A 27172-nucleotide genomic window follows, 5' to 3' on the forward strand; every position below is an offset into this window, starting at 1 on the left:
AGAACACCCTCTGTTGTGTTCGACAGGTAACTCTTTATCCACTATAGCTGGGGTGTAAAGCCATAACACATACGTCTTTCCAGAAACAGACTATGATCAATAATGTCAAAAGCCGCAATGAAGTCTAACAAAACAGCTCCCACAATATTTTTTATAATCAATTTCTCTCAGCCAATCATCAGTAATTTGTGTAAGTGCTGTGCTTGTTGAATGTCCATCCCTATAAGCATGCTGAAGTCTGTTGTCAATTTGTTTACTGTAAAATAGCATTGTATCTGGTCAAACACAATTTTTTCCAAAGGTTTACTAAGGGTTCGGTAACAGGCTGATTGGTCGGCTATTTGAGCCAGTAAAGGGGGTTTCACTATTCTTAGGTATCAGAATTACTTTTGCTTTCCTCCAGGCCTGAGGGAAGACACCTTCTAGTAGGCTTACATTGAAAATAGGAGTGGCAATATTTTCCACTATTATTCTATAATTTTTCATCCAAGTTGTCAGACCCCGGTGGCTTGTCATTGTTGATAGACAACAATAATTGTTTCACCTCTTCCACACTTAGTTTACGGAATTCAAAATTACAATGCTTGTTTTTCAAAAATTTGGTCAGATATACTTGGATGTGTAGTGTCGGCATTTGTTGCTGGCATGTCATGCTTAAATTTGCTAATCTTTGCAATTTAAACAATCATTAAAATAGTTGGTAATATCAGTGGATTTTGTGATTAATAAGCTGTCTGATTCAATGAATGATGGAGCGGAGTATTTAAGGTGCTTCAATGCGTTTTACTATCATTCTTTAAATCATTTATATTTGTTTCATATTGTAGTTTCTAATTCTTTTTATTCAGTATAGTCACATGATTTCTAAATTTGCAATACGTTTGTCAATCGGTTGTGCTGACAGACTTATTTGCCATGCCTTTTCCCTCAGCCCTCTCAACCATACCATTTTTTCAATTCCTCATCAATCCAAGGGGATTAAATTGTTTTTACAATACTTTTCTTAATGGGTGCATGCTTATTAGTAACTGGAATAAGCAATTTCATAAGTGTAAAGTGCAGTGTCTGGTTGCTCCTCATTACACACCACAGACCAGCAAATATTATTATTTTTTAATTATTTTTCATCAACATAAGAATGACTACAAAACATATTGTATGACCTCTTTTTTTAAATTTACTATAATTGCCCCAGCCTTTGGAAATGTTGGTTTTCCTAGATATGGCTACTACAGTTGAAGTCGGAAGTTTACATACACCTTAGCCAAATACATTTAAACTCAGTTTTTCACAATTCCTGACATTTAATCCTAGTAAATAATCCCTGTCTTCAGTTAGGATCACCACTTTATTTTAAGAATGTGAAATGTCAGAATAATAGCAGAGTGATTTATTTCAGCCTTTATTTCTTTCGTCACATTCCCCGTGGGTCAGAAGTTTACATACATTCAATTAGTATTTGGTAGCGTTGCCTTTAAATTGTTTAACTTGGGTCAAACATTTCGGGTAGCCTTCCACAAGCTTCCCACAATAGGTTGTGTGAATTTTGGCCCATCCCTCCTGACAGAGCTGTGTAACTGTGTCAGGTTTGAAGGCCTCCGTGCTCGCACACACCTTTTCAGTTCTGCCCACAAATGTTCAGGGCTTTGTGATGGCCACTCCAATACCTTGACTTTGTTGTCCTTAAGCCATTTTGCCACAACTTTGGAAGTATGCTTGGGGTCATTGTCCATTTGGAAGACCCATTTGTGACCAACCTTTAACTTCCTGACTGATGTCTTGAGATGTTGCTTCAATATATGCACATATTTTTCCTTCCCTCATGATGCCATCTATTTTGTGAAGTGCACCAGTCCCTCCTGCAGCAAAGCAACCCCACAACATGATGCTGCCACCCCCGTGCTTCACGGTTGGGATGAGGTTCTTCGGCTTGCAAGCCTCCCCCTTTTTCCTCCAAACATAACAATGGTTATTATGGCCAAACAGTTCTATTTTTGTTTCATCAGAAACAGAGGATATTTCTCCAAAAAGTATGATCTTTGTCCCCATGTGCAGTTGCAAACCGTAGTCTGGCTTTTTTGTGGCGGTTTTGGAGCAGTGGTTTCTTCCATGCTGAGAGGCCTTTCAGGTTATGTCGATATAGGACTCGTTTTACTGTGGTATAGATACTTTTGTACCTGTTTCCTCCAGCATCTTCACAAGGTCCTTTGCTGTTGCTCTGGGATTGATTTGCACTTCTCGCACCAAACGTTAATCTCTAGGAAACAGAACGCGTCTCCTTCCTGAGTGGTATGATGGCTGCGTGGTCCCATGGTGTTAACCTCCAATAGGCTAATTGACATCATTTGAGTCAATCAGAACTTCTAAAGCCATGACATTTTCTGGAATTTTCCAAGCTGTTTAAAGGCACAGTCAACATAGTGTATGTACACTTCTGACCCACTGGAATTGTCTGTAAACAATTGTTGGAAAACTTGTGTCATGCACAAAGTAGATGTCCTACTTGCCAAAACTATAGTTTGTAACAAGAAATTTGTGGAGTGGTTGAAAAACATGTTTTAATGACTCCAACCTAAGTGTATGTACACTTCTGACTTAAACTGTATATTGTGCTCACAACGTCGAATGGATTTGGACACTGCTTTAAAGCAAATTTCTGCAGCATTAGTAAAGATGTGATCAATACATGTTGATTTCAATCCTGTGCTGTTTGTAACTACCTTGGTAGCTTGACTGATCCAGGATGCAGGCACTGCATTACCGTTTTTGAAGCTTTTTCTTGAGTGGGCAGCTTCATGAAGCCAGTCAGTATATTGAAATTACCCAGAAAACATACCTCTCTGTTCATATCACATACTTTCTCAAGCATTTCAAACACATTATCCAGATACTGACTGTTAGTACTTGGTGGACTAGAGCAGCTTCCCACAAGAATGGGCTTTAGGTGAGGCAGATGAATCTGTAACCATATTATTTCAACAGTATTTGAACTTTCAATCCTCTCAAAGCTTTACAGGAATGTGGTTCTGAGTATAGACTGCAACACCGCCCCGATTGGCATTTTTATATTTTCTGTAGATGTTATAACCATGTATTGCTACTAGAGGTCGACCGATTAATTGGAATGTCCGTTTATTTAGGGCCGAATTCAAGTTTTCATAACAAATAGAAATCGGTATTTTTGGGCGTTGATTTGCCGATTAAAAAAAAAATATATATATATATATATATATTTTTTTTTTTACACACTTTATTTAATATTTTTTTAAACTTGGCAAGTCAGTTAAGAACACATTCTTATTTTCAATGACGGCCTAGAAACGGTGGGTTAACTGCCTCATTCAGGGGCAGAACGACAGATTTTCACCTTGTCAGCTCGGGGGACCCAATCTTGCAACCTTACAGTTAACTACTCCAACGCAATAACGACCTGCCTCTCTCTCGTTGCACTCCACAAGGAGACTGCCTGTTACATAAATGCAGTAAGCCAAGGTAAGTTGCTAGCTAGCATTAAACTTATCTTATAAAAAACAATCAATCATAATAACTAGTTAACTACACATGGTTGATGATATTACTAGATATTACCTAGCGTGTCCTCCGTTGCATATAATCTGACTAAGCATACAAGTATCTAAGTATCTGACTGAGCGGTGGTAGGCAGAAGCAGGCGCGTAAATGTTCATATAAACAGCACTCTTGTGCATTTTGCCAGCAGCTCTTCATTTTGCCAGCAGCTCTTCGTTGTGACTTCAAGCCTATCAACTCCCGAGATGAGGCTGGTGTAACCGAAGTGAAATGGCTGGCTAGTTAGCGCGCGCTAATAGTGTTTCAAACTTCACTCGCTCTGATCCTTGGTGGTTGTTTCCCTTGCTCTGCATGGGTAACCCTGCTTCGATGTGGTGGCTGTTGTCGTTGTGTTGCTGGTTCGAGCCCAGGAAGGAGCGAGGAGAGGGATGGAAGCTATACTGTTACACTGGCAATACTAAAGTGACTATAAGAACATCCAATAGTCAACGGTTAATTAAATACAAATGGTATAGAGGGAAATAGTCCTATAATTCCTATAATACCTAAAACCTCTTACCTGGGAATATTGAAGACTCATGTTAAAAGGAACCACCAGCTTTCTCATGTTCTGAGCAAGGAACTGAAACGTTAGCTTTCTTACAAAGCACATATTGCACTTTTACTTTCTTCTTCAACACTTTGTTTTTGCATTATTTAAACCAAATTGAACATGTTTCATTATTTACTTGAGGCTAAATTGATTTTATTTATGTATTATATTAAGTTAAAATAAGTGTTCATTCAGTATTGTTGTCATTATTACAAATACATTATTTTTTTTTATAATAAATTAAAAAATGGCCGATTTTAATCGGTATCGACTTTTTTGGTCCTCCAATAATAGGTATCGTATCGCCGTTGAAAAATCATAATCGGTCTACGTCTAATTGCTACCACTGTATCATCAAAGGTATTATCTAAGTGAGAGATGGTCAGAATATGAATGTCATCTGTGTTGTGAATGAGCCCAGTCAGCCGCCGTACTAGTCACTTTGACATCTGTTACTAGCAAGTTGTTTCTTTAGCTACATATGTTAATGTGGGCTATTTTGAGCACTTTCTTGGATGCTTGATTGTTTTTATTGCTTTACTGGGAAGCTTATCAGCAGTAGACATGCTCATGTTATTAATTTTTTAGCTGATAGTGAATGGTAAGCAGCACATTGTGGACTTCCTACTAGGGCCTCAGTGCTAACAGTATAACTCTGGTTCATAGGCACATGATTACTGAATACAATAGCTGTAGGATCAACAGAGGCCTTCAGGGTAGTTAGGGAGACATAAATTAAGTTACTTACATTGTCTCTGCCAAAGCCCCTGGGATAATGTAAATTTAATGCAGCATTATTGCAAGTCAGTGACACAATGGTAGGGATTAACTGAGTTGGTTTTAGGTCATTGATAAGTCATTGTGTCAATGCATCCTTGAAATGCGTGGCCAGAGTCCAGGAGCCAAGTTTATTTGGAGGGACTCCGTCATTCCAGTAGAGTGTCTTCTGTTTCCAGAAGGTGTCAAAGTTCTCTATATATAATATTTTAGCCAGGTGTGTAATGCCAGTAGCCTGCTGAATGTTTCACACTCGTGGCCAGTGGTAGGAAAAGTAAAGATACGTTAATAGAAAATGACTCAAAAATGACTCAAAAGTAAAATACTACTTGAGTAATAGTCTAAAAGGAGTTGGTTTTAAATATGAGTGAGTCCACCAGATCAGCTTTAAGGGATCACCAGGGATGTTCTCTTGATTAGTGTGTGAATTGGACCATTTTCCTTTCCTGCTAAGCATTCAAAATGTAACGAGTACTTTTGGGTGTCAGGGAAAATGTATGGAGCAAAAAGTACATTATTTTCTTTAGGAATGTAGTGAAATAAATACGTCAAAAATAAAAATAGTAAAGTACAGATACCCCAAAAAACTACTTAAGTAGTACTATGGCCCAACAATGGTACCAGACCTGAATCAATTTTCCGCTTTTTGGAATCTTTGAGTGCTAGAATCAGTTCTTTAAAATCTGTTTTCAGAAGTTCCGAGCTTGCCCTCCTGATGTAGTTTGACCCCAGATGGACTACGACAGCGTAACCTCCAGGCATCTGTCGTAGAACGGTCCGAAGCAGCCTTGTACTCGTTCTCCAGGATAGCACAGGTTTTTTTCCCCCGGGAACCAAGATGTTTCTTACAGTAGAACTGCTGATGACGACAGCTGGTGCAATGGCTGAGGAGGTCTGGCCGTTCTTTCCCCTCGTGGTTTCGCAAACCCCTCGAAGACCGAAGGGCGGTAGTACCCAACGGACCCGAGCCAGCTGTAGTATCCATCATGGATGATGAATGGGCCAGAGTCTCAGACAGCCACCAGAGAGGGAGACCGAACAGAGTATGAAGGTGCAGGTACCTCTGGATCTGATCTCGAATCGGAAGCCCCCAGTGAAGAAGGCGCCAGAACCTCTGGATCCAGAGCGTCAACTGTTTCTGGTCTGTGTCCGGTCCGGGCTTAACATCTCCACGGAGGCTCCCGTTGCCAGAGGACGCTGTTTTCAACTTCCATGGCGAGTGACATAGCTCCATGGCTGGTTGGTAGGGTCGAGAACAGGAACATCCCCAAGTCATCCAGGAGCATCTTAATAGCTCCAATTCTCCAGGGGAGGGGGATCTCTGCAGAGTGCCGGCCAGTTGGCTTTGGAGAGCCAACACCGCAGCGACACTTCCACCAGGCCAGAGCGGCATTCGGCTACTGGGGTAGAAGAGAGAGAAAAAGTAGGCGGGTGTGGATTCCGCAGCTACTTGTTAGAGAGTAGCCACTTCACCCCTGTAGTCCTCTGCAAGCAAACAGTTGCTATATTGAAAGTCCGGATGGTCCAAATTGTCCTGGATTAAAACAAAATTAACACAGCTCCTGTAGCATTGAAAACATTTAATATTCACCTCCTCTTAAGGATCGGACACTTTTTCCCCCTTCAATTTTCGGCTAAAATGACATACCCAGATCTAACTGCCTGTAGCTCAGGCATTGAAGCAAGGATATGCATATTATTGATACCATTTGAAAGGAAACAATTTGAAGTTTGTGGAAATGTGAAATTAATGTAGGAGAATATAACACATTCGATAAAAGAAAATACAAAGAAAAAAACAACAATTAAAAAAAATGTGTACCATCTTTGAAATGCAATAATGTATTATTCCAGCCCAGGCGCAATGTAGATTTTGGCCACTAGATGGCATCAGTGTTTGTGCAACGTTTTAGACTGATCCAATGACCATTGCATTTCTGTTCAAAATGTTCTATCATGACTGCCCAAATGTGCCTAATTAGTTTATTAATAACTTTTCATGTTCAAAACAGTGCACTCTCCTCAAACAATAGCATGGTATTCTTTCACTGTAATAGCTACTGTAAATTGGACAATGCAGTTAGATTAACAATCATTTAAGCTTTCTGCCAATATCAGATATGTATATGTACTGGGAAATGTTCTTGTTACTTACAACCTCATGCTAATCGCATTAGCTTACGTTAGCTCAACTGTCCCGCAGGGGATCCACCGAACCTGAAGAAGTTTTAATGTCAAAGTAGAATTATGTTTTTAGTCATGTTGACAAATTAATTAAAAATAAAAGTTGAAATGTCTTGAGTCAATAAGTATTCAACCCCTTTGTTATGGCAAACCGATATAAGTTCATGATGACAAATGGGTTTAACAAGTCACACAATAAGATGCATGGACTGTGAGCAATAATAGTGTTTAACATGATATTTGAATGACTACCTCCTCTCTGTATCCCACACATACAATTATCTGTAAGATAAGATTCAACCACAAAGACCAGGGAGGTTTTCCAATGCCTCACAAAGAACGACACCTATTGTTACAGTTTTGAAGGGCATAGTTACAGTTTTGACTTAAATTGGCTTGAAAGCCTATGGCAAGACTTGAAAATGGCTGACTAGAAATGATTAACAACCACCTTGACAAAGCTTTTTTTTTAAAGAATAAAATTCAGGTGTGCAAAGCTCTTAGAGACTCACCCGGAACAGACTCAAAGCTGTAATCGCTGCCAATGGTGACTCTTAACATGTATTGGCTCAGCGGTGTGAAAATTTATGTACAGTTGAAGTTGGAAGTTTACATACACTTAGGTTGGAGTCATTAAAACTCGTTTTTCAACCACTCCACAAATTTCTTGTCAACAAACTATAGTTTTGGCAAGTCGGTTAGGATATCTACTTTGTGCATGACACAAGTAATTTTTCCAATAATTGTTTACAGACAGATTATTTTACTTATAATTCACTGTATCACAATTCCATTGGGTCAGGAGATTACATACACTAAGTTGACTGTGCATTTATAAAGCTTGGAAAACTCAATTGGCGGTGTGCCTGTGGATGTATTTCGAGGCCTACCTTCAAACTCAGTGCCTCTTTGCTTGACATCATGGGAAAATCCATAGAAATCAGCCAAGACCACAGAAAACAATTGTAGACCTCCACAAGTCTAATTCATCCTTGGGAGCAATTTCCAAATACTTGAAGGTACCACGTTCATCTGTGCAAACAATAGTACGCAAGTATAACCACCATGGGACCACGCAGCCATCATACTGCTCAGGAAGGAGACACGTTCTGTCTCCTAGAGAACTGTCTATATAAGTTCCCAAAGTTGACAGTGCATGTCACAGCAAACACCAGGCCATGAGGTCGAAGGAATTGTCCGTAGAGCTCCGAGACAACATTATGTCGAGACAAATATCTGGGGAAGGGTACCAAAAAAGGCTACTGGGAAAGGGTACCTTCTGCAGCATTGAAGGTCCCCAAGAAGGTCTCCTTGGAACCACCAAGACTCTTCCTAGAGTTGGCTGCCCAGCCAAACTGAGCAATCAGGGGAGAAGGGCCTTGGTCAGGGAGGTGACCAAGAACCTCATGGTCTCTCTGACAGAGCTCCAGAGTTCCTCTGTGGAGATGGGAGAACCTTCCAGAAGGTCACCATCTCTGCAGCACTCCACCAATCAGGCTTTTATGGTAGAGTGGCCAGACGGAAGCCACTCCTCAGTAAAAGGCCCATGACAGCATGCTTGGAGTCACCTAAAGACTCACAGACCATGAGAAACAAGATTCTCTGTTTTGATGAAACCAAGATTGAACTCTTTGGCCTGAATGCCAAGCGTCACATCTGGAGGAAACCTGGCACCATCCCTACGGTGAAGCATGGTGGTGGCAGCATCATGCTGTGGAGATGTTCAGGATCGAGGCAAAGATGAACAGAGCAAAGTACAGAGATCCTTGACTAAAACCTGCTCCTGAGCTCTCAGGCCTTCAGACTGGGTTGAAGGTTCACTTTCCAGCAGGACAACGACCCTAAGCACACAGCCAAGACAACGCAGGAGTGGCTTCGGGTCAAGTCTCTGAATGTCCTTGAGTGGCCCAGCCAGAGCCCAATCAAACGTCTCTGGAGAGACCTGAGAATAGCTGTGCAGCAACGCTCCCCATCCAACCTGACAGAGCTTGAGAGGATCTGCAGAGAAGAATGGGAAAAACTCTCCAAATATAGGTGTGCCAAGCTTGTAGTGTCATACCCAAAAATAATCTATGTTGTAATCGCTGCCAAAGGTGCTTCAACAAAGTACTGAGTAAAGGGTCTGAATACTTATGTAATGTAATATAAATGTATATATATTAGCAAACATTTCTAAAAAAATGTTTTTGCTTTGTCATTATTGGGTATTATGTGTAGATTGATAAAGGGGAATTTAAAAAATATATATTTTAGAATATGGCTGTAGCGTAACAAAATGTGGAAAAAGTAAAGTTGTCTGAATACATTCCGAAGGCACTGTATAGCCCAACGAACAACTAAAGTTACATTAATAACTCTAAATTGAGCATATAGGAGTACCTATTTCTTTGTTATCCGCTCAACATATAATAGCCGCATGTGCGCACTCCCTCAAATCGTTTGGAGAAAATATCCTTTCTATTTTATTGAGCTTTGTTAAATTGAATTCTTCATACTATAAAATAATGCCACGGAATTCTAAGCAAATCTTGTCTGCTAAATGAAGTAGTGTAGCCCACAGCCATATGGCATAGCCGCATTAGGACCTAATATAAGGACAACTAACTCAGAGTATGCTATTCTGTTCTTCATTTAATAGTCTCCATTTTCTTCATATCATGTTTCTTTAGACCTGTCTAAAATAAAGAATGGATTAATTGTGAAGGTGTAGGCTATTATATTACATGGATTTATTAGACTTTTTCAAATGTAGATGTTCCAAAGGTCTGCGTCGGTGGCTTGTAGGCTATGTGTGGAAGCCAGGAGATCGTACCGTGAGACTGGCAGTTATTTGCTTGACATTCCCCTGGCTGACGAGATTTCGTGACCGCAGCCCACAGCCCTAATCAATGCATCGCCATGGAGGACTACTATTATAATGGAGTGGATGGCACAGAATGAGGAAATAACTATTTCAACTCGGGTACGCTAAGTAACCTTTTACGGAGTGGCATTACAGAATTTGCCGTTCCACATGTGGGAACATTGCTACTGCAACATGTTATCAGCACCTTTACACAGGTGAGGAGGAAAGCACTATTTTAACCCCATGTGTGAACTTGCAATTTCACATGTGAAAGTGACATTTACACGTGTCCACTGGGCCCAGACGTCAATTCAGAGTCTATTCCACATTGGTTCATCATCATTTCATTGAAATGACATGGGGGGGGGGTTATTCTACCAGTGTGTACACAGTGGGTGGACTTTTCTTACATGTGAAACTGCAAATGTGATTTACACATGTTAATGTTTCCAAATGTGAACGTGCAATTCCACACGTGAAAATCTCAATTTTCTTATGTTTTAATTTTTTAAATTATTATTATTATTGAAGTATTATGTAAGGGAGGAGAGGAATAACCTACTGTTTTTTGGCAAACTCAAGTCCTCTGATAATATTAGTCCCGTGCTTTTTGACATCCCTGTGTTTTCTGATGCATTAGAGTTTGACAGGTGTTGCTTGAGAAACAAGAACTGATTTGATAATTTGTTGATGAAAACAAAGTATATATTTCATATGAATAGCCTACAAGTATCACTTTTCACAGTGAATCCTTTTTGTTTAGGTCTATATACTTTGTGCTAATGAATATAAGTTGAACATTGCCAAAGTTTGTTTAAATGTGCAATAAAAAAAGTATGTTGCCTGGCCTAGCTGTCGATGTAGGAATTAGATAGAAAAGCATTGCCCCCCCCCCCCCCCCCCACACACACTGAGCTACATTTTTTGGAAATGGGAAGTTCACGTTCTCACCTATTAACTCATCTCAAGTGCAGGTCTGTTGTTCAGCAGCTCACATCAGCAGGATGGGGGGGGGCATTTTCTTTAGGAGGGACGTCTACTGTAGATCGCTAAAATAATGATCACGATCACACTTCCTCAATATTATATTATATATGTGGACACCTACACATTGGGCAACCAAGCGCGAGTAGCCTTGAATCGTCTAAAAATGATGTTGAAATATCTTCAAACCTAGAATAGAACCGTCCAGGCTTCCTTTATAAGACTCAATTGAATGGGGGAAAAAATAATGAAGAATTACAGGGATGCGTTTGGAATAACGAATCCTGTGCGAATTGTCCTCTGGCATAACACATCCTGGGGTAATAATTACATAACCGATATCTCTAGTAATAAGAAAATGGCAGTCTGCGTTCCATCAGGCTAAATGCCAAAGCTTTTCTGTGACATAGACAAGAGCACCTCAAGGACAGAACTACATCAACTTAAATGGAAAGAATAAATGCAATAAAAGCAAGTTTGATGTCTAACAACAATAGAATGCCAATAAAATGAAAGGCCAAGTTTATACTTCAGGCGTTGGCGGGACTACCTTGGTTGAAATGAAAGCTGTTTCAGTGCAGAACACCTTTTCTGACAGCCACTAATGTGTTATTCATGTGGTAGAATTCCAAGTCACACTGCTATAATTGTAATATTTTCATTGATCATTGATTCATTGATTTTCATTGTTTTGCTGCAGGTCAAAGCGCCCAGTTCTGCAAAGTGCCATCCCAAGAATCGACTCTCCCATGCAACAGATCCCTCACCAGAAGGTAAGCATGACAGCACCTTCAGAGACGTCACACACTCGGCCAGAAACACTCTGTTCGGTCTCACTCTACCAAAATATTCAGCACAACGAATGCTCAGTTTTCATACTTCCCTAGTTGTAGAATTTCAGTAGCGTGCACTTATAAAGAAAATATACACACATACACACACACACACTTTTCAGTCACACTCATATGGGATCGAGTGGTTTGAGGACTCTCAGTGAAACCAGTACCTCCTCTCAGGCCAGAGGCATCAGGGGAGAGAGCTCCAGAAAGCTCCATGCAAAGCTCCTCCATTAGGGGTTTAAGGAGCAACAGAGGCAGCACATCCAGCTCTGGGGTCTGTGAGAACAGCCCTGGACCTTGCTGGTCTGATCTTCTCAGAATTGTACTCTCTCTTTGGGGAGCCATGTGCATGGTGCCTATGTGAAGTCTCTCACTGCCCTCTACTGGTGATATTGGTGATAACGCAGCACCCACCCCTGCCTTCCAAGTATAACTTCATACAACTCTATTTTTGAATTTGATAGAGTACCTTTGGCTTAGTTCTCTCTGACCACCCCTCTATATGTCTTCCCCCTTATCCACCTCACCCACATCTCTCCCCTCCTGAAGGGTCAAACAACCCAAATCAATGGCGGCCTCTCGGCCTGCAATACCTCCTCCGTGTCACCAGAGGCGTCTGGCGAGACAAACTCCTACTCAGGGTCGCCCACCAAGAGGCAAACGCCAAGCCCCGGGGGCAAGACGACCCCCACAGAGAAGGCGCAGTATAACACCCCTATTGGGCTGTACTCAGCTGAGACCCTGCGAGAGATGGCTCAGCTCCAGGAGAGCCACAGAAGCAAGGGCTCTGCAGTAGGCCTCTCAGTGGGGTATGTAACCAACTGGAACAGGCCAGGGAGCCTGGTAGTAGCAGCAGCAGCCTGGGGTGGCTAGGCCTGTTCAACCCCATAGTGGAGAGGAGGGGGTTGGGGTACAAGCTCTGGGTAGAAGTTGCCTGTAGGCTCAGGTGTAGGAGGGGGGGGGGGATCAGCTAACCCCCCCCCCCCCCCACACACACACACACAAAACTAATCATAGATCAGTGTCTATGTCTAACTTCAGTCTACTCTAAGGGGTTCCAGCCTACTCCACCCAGTCCCTGCTGCTCTGCCCTCGTGGGACAGAAGGATAGAAAGAGTCTCAGAACATTCAGATTTAGCTGTGTATTCTCATCCTGAGCTGGCCTCCAGACAGCTTGTTGACCCCAGTTGGTCCTAGTGATTCAGGTTTCCCCAGCGGGGAATGTCCAGGAGAGGCACAGCACGGTCCTTGTAAAGCCCCCTAGCTCAAGCCTGTGGCCCTCCTCCAGGTGATACAAAGAGCCCACAGGAGATTAGGTGTCCCCTCTGCCGAAATACACGCCGCGACGTCCCAGACGAGCCTTACAGTACGGGTGTATCTGAAGAGATCAAACCAAACCATTGCTTTAAACGTGGCCAGGGTGGCTGAAGTGACTGCACAGTGAGGTTGGGGATTGTTTTTTTAAGTACACGTCTGATGTTTCAATGAAATGCTAATAGCGTCACTTGGATATGAGAAAGTCCGAGGGGAATCGCTAAGTGCAGTGCTGTATCAGCCTTTGTGGTGAACACGGTGCACTAGCGTTCCTCTAGTGCTAATCTTAACGAGACTTCTCGATAAGATTACTCTGTCACCGTGCCGATGGTTCAGGGCAAGCACCTGTTCTTGTCATCTCTTTAACAGGCCTTGTAATGGCTGGGTTCAGGTTTCTCTCTCTTCTGCTGTGCTAAACATACACTACCCCAATATATATCTGTCTCATCTGGCCCTCTCGCTTCGCCTCTCACTCTCCCCCTTTCTCTCTTTCTTTATCTCGCTTTCTGTCCTCATCTAAAACACACGGAGTACGGAAATATCGCTCTCTCGCCTGTGCCACTCTCTCTCCCACTTTATCTCTTTATCACGTCGTACCATTGCTCTGACATAAGCAGAGTCTGTTTTATGTATGTGTGTGTGTGTGTGTGTGCGTGTGTGTGTTATATATTTAAGGAGCCTGCAATGCCATGGCTTTATATCAGTGGCGGACAAGCCTCAGTAATCATAGTCGAGGATGAACGTCAACAAAGGTGAAAACATCTTTGTCACTGATGACTTTCACTGTTGCATTGTGTGATTCCCAGTGAACTCGGGTCAGTCTTCACCCACCTCTTATCTACCCCTCCATTTTTCTCCTGTCCTATTCGCTCATCTCTGACACGCGTTGCGGCTTGCATTTCACGCCACACGAGCAGCCTTGTGTAGGTGGATTGTGGAGTGTAATTGTGTTGTTGACCCACTGTCTCTTTCTCTCTTCTCCACTGCCACTGCCTCAGGTTATTTTCAACACTCCTGCCAAGTTAGTACTTCCTGGTTGTGGTGTTGTTGTAGCGTGTGTCCAAACGATTGTGCGGTTTAGCTGTGTGGTGTGGTGTGATGTTGTTGCTCTTGTGTCAGTCTCTTTGGTGTGAAGTGGATGTGCATTGTCTTGGCTTGTTGTGTAGTGATTCTGCCTTTTGGGATGGATGCGCAGTTCTAGCGTCGGTGTTCGTAATTACCTTTTTCGGTTTGCAATGTAAAGGTCGTCAACGTCCGCCCGAGAACGTCTCATAAATCTTAACCTCGGTCTCGTGAACAGAAGAGAAGAGAAGAGGAAAAAAAACGTTGCCTTCGAACTCTCACAGACAAAGATCCCTGTTCATTAATAGTGTTTTTGGGATATTTTTTTTTATTCGAGACTAAAGGTCATTTTCTGACTTAATGCTAAATTCCCCCATAAGCCATCAACCATGTACATATGACATTTAGGTAGAGAGTGTGGAAGTGTGAAGCTTCCCGTTTGAAAGATGGCTAATACTATGTAGAGGATTTGCAGATCAGTTTTGAATTTCTGCACGATGCAATGGTTCAATAAATGAGCCTTTACATTTTTGTAACTCGACAGTGCATGCTTATATTAACATCTCCATTTGCTCTTTTATCTTGATCAGTTTACTTGTGGGCCAGTTGTATAACACCATCATGTAGGCTGATGCTGCCACATACCTGGGAGGGTTGACCTGTGTGTCTTGAGGGGAAACCGGTGTGTGTGTGTGTGCGCAGATATGTGAGCTGTGCTGTGCCTGCTCTACTGAGAGATTTACTGTAGAGAGCATGTTTGCTGTGTGACATACAGCGCCTCGATGGCAACTGATCTGCCTTTCTCTCCAAAGCCCCACACTCTTGTAGTAGTCACGTAGCAGATCTCTTGTGCATTAGCCAACTCTTTTGTTTGTGCCACCCATTGTTGTGCCGTGCATGATCATGTTCCACACGGCAGTACACACGACAGAGGAGTTGGCTAAAGCACAAACTGATCTGCTAGCAGGCTATGACACTGTTGAACTTTCCATCTCACACAACTTCTCCTTCCACTGCCACCCTCCTCCTTTCCCCTCCTTCTCCTCTTCACCCTCCCCGTCACAACCCTGCCGCCTTCCTTCGGGACCCTCCACTGCTCTCCACAACAGCAACGAGTACATCCCCAACTTCAACCCCAATGCGCTGAAGGACACTGCTCTGTCCACCCACAAGCCCATCGAGGTGAAGGGTCCTGGGGGCAAGGCCACCATCATCCATGCCCAGTACAACACCCCCATTAGCATGTACTCCCAGGACGCCATCATGGACGCCATCGCCGGACAGTCCCAGTCCAAGGGCCACGAGGGCGGGTAAGACCCTCCTTCCTCTGCACTTCCTCACTCCCTTTCCTTGTCTCCTCCCCCCACCCACTCTTTGTAGCATTCCTACCCAGCCTGCATGACTTTAATACACTCTTAGAAAAAAAGGTGCTATCTCAAACTTTAAAGGGTTCTTTGGCTGTCCCCCATAGGAAGAACCATTTGAATAACCCTTATTGGTTCCAGGTTAAAAACAACGTTTTTTCTAAGAGGGTATTACCCCTCCTTTCCTCTCCTCTGCTGGCTGTTGAACTAGTCTGGCACTGCAGCATAGTGTAGCCGTGCTGTGCTGGAGAAACTAAAACCGCAGACCGACTTCATCAGGATGCCTTATCAGGGTCTAATGATCTAGGATGGTTACCATCCTTTTAAAAATGGTTGTACAGTTCTGAATGTCCTACGTGCCTTCTGTATGTGTAGAGAAGGAGCATACATGCAACACAGATGGTTTGTAACAGGTAGCAGTGAGATCTGTGTGTTCAAAGGTGCTGTTGGTTGTGTGTTGGTGCAGTGCTCAGGTTTTGACTGTTAGTTTTGTGGTTGTCTGACTACTGAATTGTCTGGTGCTGGAAGGGGTTTGGTTTTGTGCGCCAAGGCACAGATGTAGTATATTTATAAAGGCGTATTCCTTGTTACAAAGGCAGGTCACCTGTTGCGGTATTCAAGTGTATTTGTTAGATTCTTTCCATTCGTTCTCTGAACGTCTTCATGCCGTGCTCACATTCAAGCATAAAACCACCAGGTTAGTCACCAAGCCTTCCCTGATTCATTTACATATCCTCACCCATGATTACCTTCAAATACTTGGAGATCTCAGTACACACATCATATTCAGCTAGTTACTGTTGCAAAATTGATAATTTCATGAAAGGGACCGTAAACTCTTGATTTGTATCAGTGTATGTAAATATGTAGACACACATGCTTCCAGGCAAATTGTTTTGTTCGTATGTGGAGAAAAGTGTCCTTTTTCTGGGTTCTCACTCTGACATCCCCTATGGGATTCATATCTAATCCTCCCTCATGCTGCTTCCCCCCCCCCGACCCTGCCCTGCCCTACCCCATCCCTGCTGTACAGAGAGGAAGTCCCAGCCGGCTCCCCCTTGGCGTAAGTAGACCGCTCTGTGACAACCTACGGAGCCCAGCCTGTGTGCTGTCTTCATATCCCTCCGCCGCCTCCTCCATGTCCGTTTCCCTCACCACTCTTTGCTTGTTCACCTCGCTCGTCCCAAAACCTTCTCTCTGCTAACCCAATACATCCTCACACTGAATGGAGGGTCTGGTTTTTCTACCCATGGCAATTTTCGACACACACCACCAATTGGCGTAGTTTGTGGGTTGATGGATGGACGTCTAGAATTGCCGGATATTGCCTCTGCACCCTTAATCCAATGATGACGTCATAGTTTGATGGAAGTTGATTGCAGAGCAGCTGTTTGTAGAGAACATCACTATATGGTGTGTGGCTCTATATCAATGACTATCTGATTACTAACAAACAATTTTTCATTCAGTTGGAAAATTGTGCTGAAATTGTGCTGTTTTGAAATGTATCGAAAACATCCATCGATTCAGACGTTTTCATGCCATACATTATTAGAGTTTTTAGAAAAGCACAGAGTGAGGTGCAAACCGATATTGCCTAAAGATCAACCACAGAATCATAATTGTGTTATTTGGCAGTTTCGCCATCTCCATCATCATTCCCCGCTCCGCTCATTCCTCCATTCTCCATAATGTTCTGCTCATGGTGTTGCAAACCGCTTCTTAGAGGGTGTCCACTCCGGCGCTGGCTACACAGGGATTCTTTATGTTTCAAGGCTCTCTGTCACATAGGTTTTATTGTCTGCTGGGATGTTATCAAAAGTCCATTTTCTCTTGAATTGCAAAAAAAAAAAAAAAAACTGCATGATTTATATGGATATAAAAAAAGGAAATGAACGGAGGAGGGACACATTGAAGTGCCGGCCTCAGCTAGGTGGCCAGAACTATCAGTGCTCAGGGAATGCGCAGCAATAGTTATGCCATGTACCAGGAGCTATACTGGTTTAATAACGACACTAAACGGAATGTTCTGAGCTCTTTCCTCCTCCTGCTGAAGGTACACCATTTTTTAAAATTATTGTTTGAAATTAAAGTTCAATAATATGCTGTTGAGGAAAGATACCACAGGGTCCAAGCTAGCTAGTAGCTATGCAGCCATAATGCTTCACATGCAAGCTTCTGAAAATAGGAAACTATTAGACATCTTTTTAGCATTCCATCACTGGTTTGTGTGAGCGTACGCTGGCGGATGCTCCTTTTTAATGTCCAGTTTTTAAGCCCCTCTCATGCAGCTCCCCTTATGCAAGACCCATTTAGTTTTTTACATCACACTATGAAATAGTTATATCCCCTAAATGCCAATTCCCCTAAATACTCCTTAGTCATCCAATCAGGCCACACAAGTTAGTTATAGTATATGTATAACCTCAGACATGCCCCAATAATAAATCATCACCACCGGGCTGCAGTTTCTGAACACCGTGATCAGAAACCCGAATAACAAACCCCAATCCCTATACGCCCTGATGGCGATGGTGGGTAGGAATTAGTGCCAGTGTGACGAGCCAGCCCTCTCTCTGTGGTTCCAGTTCACTCCCTGTAAAAGACGCTCAGGTAGACAGTGCCTCCCCAGTGTATCAGGCTGTCATCAAGACTGCAGACAGGGACATGGAGTTGAACGACTGGGCCCGCAGCTCCTCCCAGGTGCAGTCCAAGTCCTTCCGCCTCCTCGCCCACATCACGGGAACGGAGTTCAGTAAGTAGCACTGTTCTGTTTCATTTAGTTTTAGTCGACCCTTCTTACCCTGCCAAACACTGTTACTGATGGTTCCTCTTCTGTCTTCTCTCTCTCTCTCTGTCTCTGTGTCTCTCTCTGTCTCTGTGTCTCTCTCTCTCTCTGTGTCTCTCTCTCTCTCTCTCTGTGTTTCTCTCTCTGTCTCTCTGTCTCTGTCTCTCTCTCTCTCTCTCTCTCTCTCTCTGTGTCTCCTGCAGTGCAAGACCCAGACGTGGAACATCTGAGGAAATCAAGGTAGGCAGCTAGCAGCAGCGACCGGTGGCCTAGCAGAAAAGCTGTATTTAGACATTGCTCCAGACCATATGAGCCCTTAGCAGAGTTCCTGCTGTGAGCTAGGGGGTCAAGGGTCACAGGGTCACTCAGCCCTGCTTCAGGCCCCAACTCCACACCCCTCTCTGTGCTGAACTTGAAGGTTAGCATGTGACTCATGTCATTCTGAGCCAACAGTAAGAATAGTCTGAAGTGTATCGATAGTTCCCCTCACACGGATTACAAAAGAGCTCACACAAGTTCCCAGCAGTCTGTTAGACTCCTCCAGCTGAAATGACACAGAACGTGTTTAACTTTTTTGTTTTCTCATTAGTGATTTCTCATGCCTGAGCTAATTCATCAGGGACCCTGATACAGTATAGTGCAGGACATCATAGACCCACCCAGGAGTTTGGTTGATTTGTGTTTGTGAAGAATTTGGGAGCCCCCAGTGCACTCTTACCCTCACAGGACTCAGGCAGGGGAGTGGAGGCCACAGTCCCTAACCCATCTCTAATCCCCCCCTTTTCTCCCTCTCTCTTTCTTCCCCCCATTTTCCTCTTTGTCTTTCCTCATGCCACAGGGAAAAGTTTGACACAGAATTTAAAGGCCCACGTTTTGCCAAATTGAAAAGTTGGCACAATGGCCTGTCTGCTCAAATCCTTAACGTGCCAGAAAAAACCCTGGTTTAAAAGAAGTGTCAGACCGAATTTAACTGTAGCAACCAGAGAAGGGTAGAGCAGGTGAGTGAGGAGAAGGTCAGGCTAAAGATACTGGAAAGTGAATTAGTGGAAAGAGGTTTGTTCAATACTTGTTGATCACATGTTGTAATGGAGATTTTAGCCCAATGTCATCTTTCCCTCTTATTCTGGCAATGAAAGTTGATCCTAGTTTTCAAAATTAATTGCAGCTGTATAAAAAGTTGGATTGTATTTCAACATTAAATGATCACTATTTGAGTTTGACATTGTGATATAAGTATGAATAAAAACAATACCACTGTGAACGAAACACATTTTTCCTTGGGTTGCTTTCGTATCATATTTATCAGATTCAGTTTTGATGTAGCAGTTTATAAGCTTTAAATGGAAGTTATAGAGGAAATAGTTGCTTACCTTTAAGGCATAGCAGCATAACACCCTCTTAGAGACCATAAACAATTAAAGATACAGGTCTAGGATCTTAATTTGATCACTCTTTTGTTGTTGAGAATTTTCCTGCACTGCAGGAAATGCTTCATGATTTAAATAAATTAACTGAAAACACTCAATAACACAGTTATATTAACAGTATTGCACCTTCCATGTAGCCCAATTTTGACCAACTAATAACCTAACCACCAATCAAGCAACAATATGTGGACTAACCGTTCAAATCCTGTTGATGCAGGATGATTTTGCTGTGACAATACTGGTCAAATTGAGATCCTACATCTGTATGATTCATCAAAAACTCAAAATAAAATCAGTTGTTTGTTTAGAATTTCAAAGCCGCTCCCAAGGAACCATTTACATAGAACGTAACAGCGATCTCAAGGTTCCAATTTTGGATCAACAATTCCCCAATATCAACCGAAGTCGTAATTATTCTTAATATGAATCACTCACAGATGAAAGATGGCTTGTTTGTTTCCTTGTCCTCGGGCTCTGGCTCATTGGAATGTGTGGAGAGCAGCAAACCCTTGCGGCCTATGATAAAGTGAGGAATTAGAGAATTGCCCAGAGAGAGTGAATGGCATAAAGTAAAGTGGACTATTGCAGTGATAATCAGGAGTGCTGCCTGCATTGTGCATTGCACTGACTTTTTAAAACGATTAAAGGATAGGCTCCAGTCTGGCTAATGGCCAGATGGCCACATGATTATGTATGACTTCAATCAGAGGGAACATTATTGGATTATATGTAGACTATGAGTTTCCTTTGACTTCAATGAGAGAAGTTCATCCATTTTCTGTTACATTTCATCATTGGTATTGAACGGTTTGAATAGTAATTTCTTTCTCAACTACCAACGGTAGAGGCACTTCACTATTCAAGCAGGACTTTTGTAAATTGAAGTTGGTGAAGGATTGATTTTCACAGAAGCCCCCAACAAAGGTCAAGGCCTTGTGCCTCAAGTACTTTGGCCTTTGAGATGTTTATATATACATATATATAACTTGACCTAGACAAGACAGAGATATTTTATATAATGTAAATGGCTTTGGAATATCTAATAACCAAGCTACATTGCCTCATAGAGTGCAGTGGTGGAAAAAGTATCCAAATGTAAAAGTAAAGATATCTTAATACAAAATGACTCAAGTGAAAGTCACCCAGTAAAAATGATTCTTGAGTAAAAGTCAAAGTATTTGGTTTGAAATATACTTAAGTATCAACAGTAAATGGAATTGCTAAAATATACCGTAATTGCTGGACTATTAAGCGCACCTGAATATAAACCGCACCCACTGAATTATAAAAAAAATATGTATTTTGTACATAAATAAGCCGCACATGTCTATAAGCCGCAGGTGCCTACCGGTACATTGAAACAAATTAACTTTACACAGCCTTTAAACGAAACACGGCTTGTAACAAAAATAAATAGGCTTTAACGAAACACGGCTTGTAACAAAAATTAAAACAGTAGCCTACCAAGAAAGTCATTGGTCACTATCTTCCTCCTCCTGTGCACTGAAACCACTGAAGTCATCTCCTTCGGTGTCGGAGTTGAATAGCCTCAGAATTGTTTCATCCGATGTTGGATCGTTTTCATTGTCGCTCTCGTCACTTTCATCCGGAGGCAAATACCCCGCTGAGCTCATGCTGCCCCTTCAACACACAGCAGTCCAGCCTTTCGAAACCCGTTGATGATAGTGGATTTTTTGACAATGCTCCACGCTGTCAGGACCCAGTGGCAGACTTGACCATAAGATGCTCTTCACCTGCGGCCCGTTTTAGTGAAGGATTTCTCCCCACTTGTCATTCAAGCCTCCCACTGAACAAGGAGCGCCACCTTAAATGCACGATTTACACTGATGTCGAGTGGCTGCAAATACTTTGGGCCATCTGCTTTTCTTCCCTCTGAAAGCTTTTGTTGTCTTTCTGCACTGAGTCAGTTCCTCACGCTGCTGTTTCCAACGTCTTATCATCGACACATTAAGGCCAATCTCCCATGCAGCAGCTCTATTTCCTTTTCCAACAGCCAGATTGATCGCCTTCAACTTGAAAGCTGCATCATATGCATTTCTCCGTGTCTTTGCCATGATGAGGGTGACAAAATTACTACCGTAATCAGAATGATGGGAAGTTTGAGCGCGCTCGATTTACGTCACATTATGTGACGGTGCTCAGTTTTTTGGCGGCATGAATCTTGTGAAAGCGGGAAAAATCCATAAATTAGCCGCGTCATTGTATAAACCGCGAGGTTCAAAGTGTGGGAATAAAGTAGCGGTTTATAGTCCGGAAATTACGGTACTTAAGTATCAAAAGTATCCAATTCCTTATTATGCAAACTAGACGGCACAATGTTTATATATTTTTTATTTACGTAGTACTTAAGAAGTACTTTAAAGCATTTTTCCTTAAGTCATTTTTTGGGGGGCACATTCCAATACTCAGACATTAATTTACAAATGAAGCATCTGTGTTTAGGTAGTCCGCCAGATCAGAGGCAAAAGGGATGACCAGGGATGTTCTCTTGATAAGTACGTGAATTTGACTATTTTCCTGTCAAAATGTAATGAGTGTGTTTGGGTGTTAGGGAAAATGTATGGAGTAAAAAGTACATTTGTTTTCTTTAGGAATGTAGTGAAGTAAAAACAAAAAAAACGACTTAATTAAGTAGTACTTTAAAGTATTTTTACTTAAATACTTTACACCGCTGGTAGTGTGATAAGATATTTATGACAAATAACATCGTTCAATCACTTTGAGATTGTATTCCGAAAAGTTCTTTAGAAAGACTGTAGAAATAAACCAAGCTAATTTTCATATTACCCACAGAAAGATGAACTGACCTGCTTCATTGGTACACCATTTAGAAAACAAGGCTTTGATCTTCTCCACACCTGCCATTTAGTCTGTTACACAGAGCGATGACTGTGTTATTACTGTGCTCAGCCATCATTCGCTCTCATATAATCATGCCATCAATTGTGAGACTCCCTAAACAGAGGTCAATATTATGTTGATTGTCTGTTATTACATAGAAAGCAGTATTATGTCAATGGTCTGTCCATTTAGGCCTTGTCGAGGCAAGAGTCTCTAGCTGCTACTATAGGATAGGTCAGATGTGGCTGAAGGGACCATCATATCAGGAAGGAAGTACAGCCTTCAGACAACACCCTGTTGGGCGTCGTCCCGTCCTCCCGCGTAAGAGAGGAGAACAGGAAGTCAAATATGTGAGTAGTGAGATTTGACTAGGCCATGTTTGAAGGCGTTGAAAGCCCTTTGAAAGGTAACTCTGCTTGTTTGGTTGTCACATAGGGGAGCTGCTGTTACTTAGCTCTGCTGTGGGCTGATGAATGGATTATTTAATGCCCGTCTGTAACTGTTGGAAACCTCTGCTAACTGCCCTTCCTCCTCACCTCACCTCCCCTGAGAGAGATTTCCACCTGCATGCAATGCATGCTCAGGGAGACAGTGTGTTTGCACTGGAGTGCCTCTGGGTGGCTGACCCCCTCTCGCCCTTCATCGCTCCTCCTCTTCATCCTCCTATATCATACACCGGCCTCAGTCTCCGTCCCCAAAACAAAATCTAATTTTCCACTTCAGTTCCACTGAGTATTCTAGGCCTCCTGTACCTGACTCCCTCTCTTTATTTCCATCACAGATTCGAGAACTGACACACCAAACATTCCTAAACATCAGGACAGGCGTCATTGCTTCACATAAAATTTTGGCACGTCACTACATGGCTATCCTACTCTCTCATCCCACCCTCACCGCCAAATTAGTGGAAGGCCATTCGGTGTGTGTGCTCAGTTCCCATGTGTTTTTTTTGTTGTTTTTTTGCAGTTGGTGACTTCTAGGGCCCATTTTAGGGGCCTAGTGCCCATGTGACTTCCCATCTTCTTATCGTCATGTTTAGAAAATGATATTGTTTTCGAAAGCGTCAAGGACCGTAGAGGTTGTTTCGATATTATAGATAAGTTTGTGACAGTCGGCGATACGAAGTTGTATTGTAGGTTTAATCCATGGGACTAATCACAGTGCGGTCCGTCAAGAAGGTAGAGTTGATTCGGGCCTATGTACCATTCGAGAATCATGTAAAGGGTACAGAAGGTGAGGGGGTACTTGTTGACAGCTACAGTATGTGTTTGTGTCGGTCTTCATGTTGTGTGTCTGACTCATTGCGCTCCCTTGTCTTAGAGACTTGCCTGTAGCACCTGTTAGTCAGTGTTTTCCTCATCTACTACAGCTCTGCAGTAAGCCATCCCCCTCCCTCAACCTCAAGCCCCACTCGCAAATCCTAAACCTCCATGGTTAGAGCTCACTGCTGCTTTGAAGTAGCTGAACGTGGTAATATACATACCTGTTTGTGGTACTAGACCCATTTCCCCCTGCCTTGACTAGCTGTAATCTCAGTTATCGTCCTCCTAAATTGCCTGTAAGAGCATGGACTGGTCTCTCAATCGCCTGCCCTTGCCTGCCCATTTCACCGGTATCATGCAAACATTTGCCAGTGTTTACCTGCCTAACCCGGAGTGGTCTTTCGGTCGCAGAGAATGAGGAGCAGAGTGAAATTGTAGTTGAGAAGGTTGCCTGCCCATGGAGCTGCCTTACTAACCCAGCTGCTTTAGTGGGAGCAGTAACAATGTCCCTATGTTGACAGTTGTGCCAAGCAGACGTTACCAGCCATAGACTTGTTGCTCTTCAAAACTCTCCTTTTCCTTTCCACAGTGGAAGAGAGTGAGAAATGGCTTTAGTATACATATTAAGTCGTTCAAATTCCTAACTGTTTATAGGTAATTGGCAGATGAAAGAGTGGTGCATGTATGTTATCAACTATCTTTAACATCTCTCCGTCAGGTGTGGCCTCTTTCTTCTTCTCTTCTCTCTTCTTTCCCCCTTCCCCTTATGTTGTTAATCGGAGGTAACAGATTTTGAATTCAGCCTTCAAAGCACAATATCCTTCCTATGCCCCTAACTTGGAACACTCATTCCCTCAATACATCTGGAAATACACCACAGCAATTCTGTCAATGCAATCTATTGATACAGCATGGAGAGGGTTATTGTGTTTTGAAGGCCAGTGTCCTCTGTGTGTACCAAGTGAGTTGCACAGAATGTCTGTTTATATAAATCACTTGTTGTGAGGGAGGTCTGTCTGTGCCTATGTGTGTGTCTGTGTACATGGCTGTCTGAGTTCAAATAGAGATCCAGTAGTATTGAAGTTAGATGTCTGTACCTATGCCAGATAGGCTTATACCCCACACCAGGGGTCCACAATTACATTCAGCCGTGGGCTGATTTTGAACATCAGTAGGTATAAATCATTTGTAAACTCTAAATTGACTGCAAGAATCCCTAACAGATATAATATTTGACAAAAAAAGTATAATTTCCAACCTTGATTAAATTGGGATACGATGACATATGCTTCTCTTTTTTTTTTTTTTTTTTTTAATTTGAATTTTACCCCCTTTTTTTCTCCCCAATTTCGTGGTATCCAATTGTTAGTAGCTACTATCTTGTCTCATCACTACGAAGGTTGAAAGTCATGCGTCCTCCGATACACAACCCAACCAAGCCGCACTGCTTCTTAACACAGCACGCATCCAACCCGGAAGCCAGCCGCACCAATGTGTCGGAGGAAACAACGTGCACCTGGCAACCTTGGTTAGCGTGCACTGCGCCCGGCCTGCCACAGGAGTCGCTGGTGCGCGATGAGACAATGATTTCCCTACCGGCCAAGCCCTCCCTAACCCGGATGACACTATGCCAATTGTGCGTCGCCCCACGGACCTCCCGGTTACGACAGAGAATGGGCGCGAACCCAGAGTCTCTGCTGGCACAGCTGCGCCACCCGGGAGGCCCCTTGCTTCTCTATTTTTGTGTGGGAATGCTTCGGACAGATTTACTAAATTAAAATCCCTTTGAGATCATTTTTTGTGATTTTACAATTTGGGGGAACATATTTCCTAAATTAAAATCACATTGAGCTCAATTACTGGTGATTTTAGTATTTTATTAAAGGTCCATTGCAGCCATTTTTATCTCAATATCAAATCATTTCTGTGTAAAAATGTTTGTTGATTGTTTTCAATTAAAATGTTCAAAAATGAACAAAAATTGCTTCTTAGCAAAGAGCTCTTTCTCAAGCAAGAATTTAGCTAGGACTGTCTGGGAGTGGTCTGAGTGGGAGGAGAAAACTAGCTAGCTGTCATTGGCAGAGCGCTTTGGAACTTTCTTTTTTTATTGGTCTATTTACTAATTTACTGCCTGATGACGTCACCAGGCAGGCCAAAACTCCATCCCACCACAACAGGCTGAAGTTTCAGGTGGTCTTTTCAAACTGCTCTTATACTAAAAGGGCAGTATTATTTCAACCTCATAGTATGGGAATTATATTTAAAACGCAGATAAATCATGTTTTTGACTGCAATGGGCCTTTAAAAAAATGCTTTTTTGTTTGTTTTTTGCTCAGAAAACTTGGGGGAGCCAAATAACATCACCCCTGGGCCGAATTTGGCCCGCGAGACCCCTATTGGGGAACCCTGCCCTACACTCCCATCAGATAAAAGTGACTTTGTAGCAGCCTCTCTAGATGAAAGCAGTTAACGCTACAAAACTTTGTTGTTGAAAACTTGGTTGGTTGGATTCAGAAATAATGGTGTCTTTAGTATCTGTGTGACTGTGGCCTGTCCTGTCCTTGTACCCAGCCTCCATCTCCCCTGCCGACACACCAACACTCCACTCCGTACTCCACACATCTAGCCGTGAGACACACCATAGAAAGACATACTACAACCACAACCTAGGAGCACTTGCTAACCTCACGGGTTCACCAAAGAAAGTGATGAAGGGTTAAATGACCACCTGAGACCACTGTTTACCTGACCTCTCTCTGTGCCATACCACCTCCCTGACATATGACATTCCAACTATCCCTTCTATACCTGCCTGTAAATGTCAACAGGAAGAATGGGGGTCAGAGAGATGTCCAGGAGAGGAGGTCAGGGTGCTGGAAGTGAGTAGGGGTCAGCCATCGGTCTACCACCATCAGGCCTGTTGCTGCTAGATGCCTGCCATCCTCTGTCTGTCCTCCAGCCTGGGCAGCTCCCCCTGGGCATTGCATTCATTCCGTTCTCCCCAGTCCGGAGTGGGGCAACCTCAACGCCACCTTCTCCCTCAGTCATTCACTCAATGTTTTGGTCTCATGTCCAAGTCAGCTGTGTTTTAAATGTCAACATCTGTTAGTTTTTACTTAGGTTTAAAAGTCAATTCACAAATGTTCTGTAGTGTGTGCACTCATTGATTATGCCATGCTGACTGAGTGTTCACATTTCTCTCTCCTTTTTTTTGCTTTTGCTGTTGTATACTCTGTTTAATCCTTTCCCCAGCAGGGTTTATGGCTGAAACTCTCCCGACACCTTAGATTATCTCTGATTATATTAGATTAGTATGATATTCTGTACCGTTACAAATCACTGTT

The 27172-nt window shown here is 42.7% G+C and overlaps 1 protein-coding gene across 14 annotated transcripts in view; it reads left to right on the forward strand.

Moving 5' to 3' along the window:
- The window catches only part of LOC115113876 (LIM domain-binding protein 3-like), a 90647-nt gene that overhangs the window by 50861 nt on the left and 12614 nt on the right, over window positions 1-27172 (forward strand). For 10 of the 14 annotated variants that reach the window (XM_065012839.1, XM_065012841.1, XM_065012840.1 and 7 more), the window contains 2 exons: window positions 11611-11683; window positions 12299-12558. In XM_065012839.1, coding sequence (XP_064868911.1) covers window positions 11611-11683; window positions 12299-12558 — 333 coding nt within the window. Of the gene's footprint in view, window positions 1-11610; window positions 11684-12298; window positions 12559-14061; window positions 14085-15234; window positions 15436-16522; window positions 16553-27172 lie in introns of all 14 variants that reach the window. The other 4 variants (XM_065012836.1, XM_065012844.1, XM_065012847.1 and 1 more) reach the window with 2 other exon arrangements.

The sequence above is a fragment of the Oncorhynchus nerka genome, linkage group LG28, assembly GCF_034236695.1.
Source record: "Oncorhynchus nerka isolate Pitt River linkage group LG28, Oner_Uvic_2.0, whole genome shotgun sequence".
NCBI classification, from domain to species: domain Eukaryota; kingdom Metazoa; phylum Chordata; class Actinopteri; order Salmoniformes; family Salmonidae; genus Oncorhynchus; species Oncorhynchus nerka.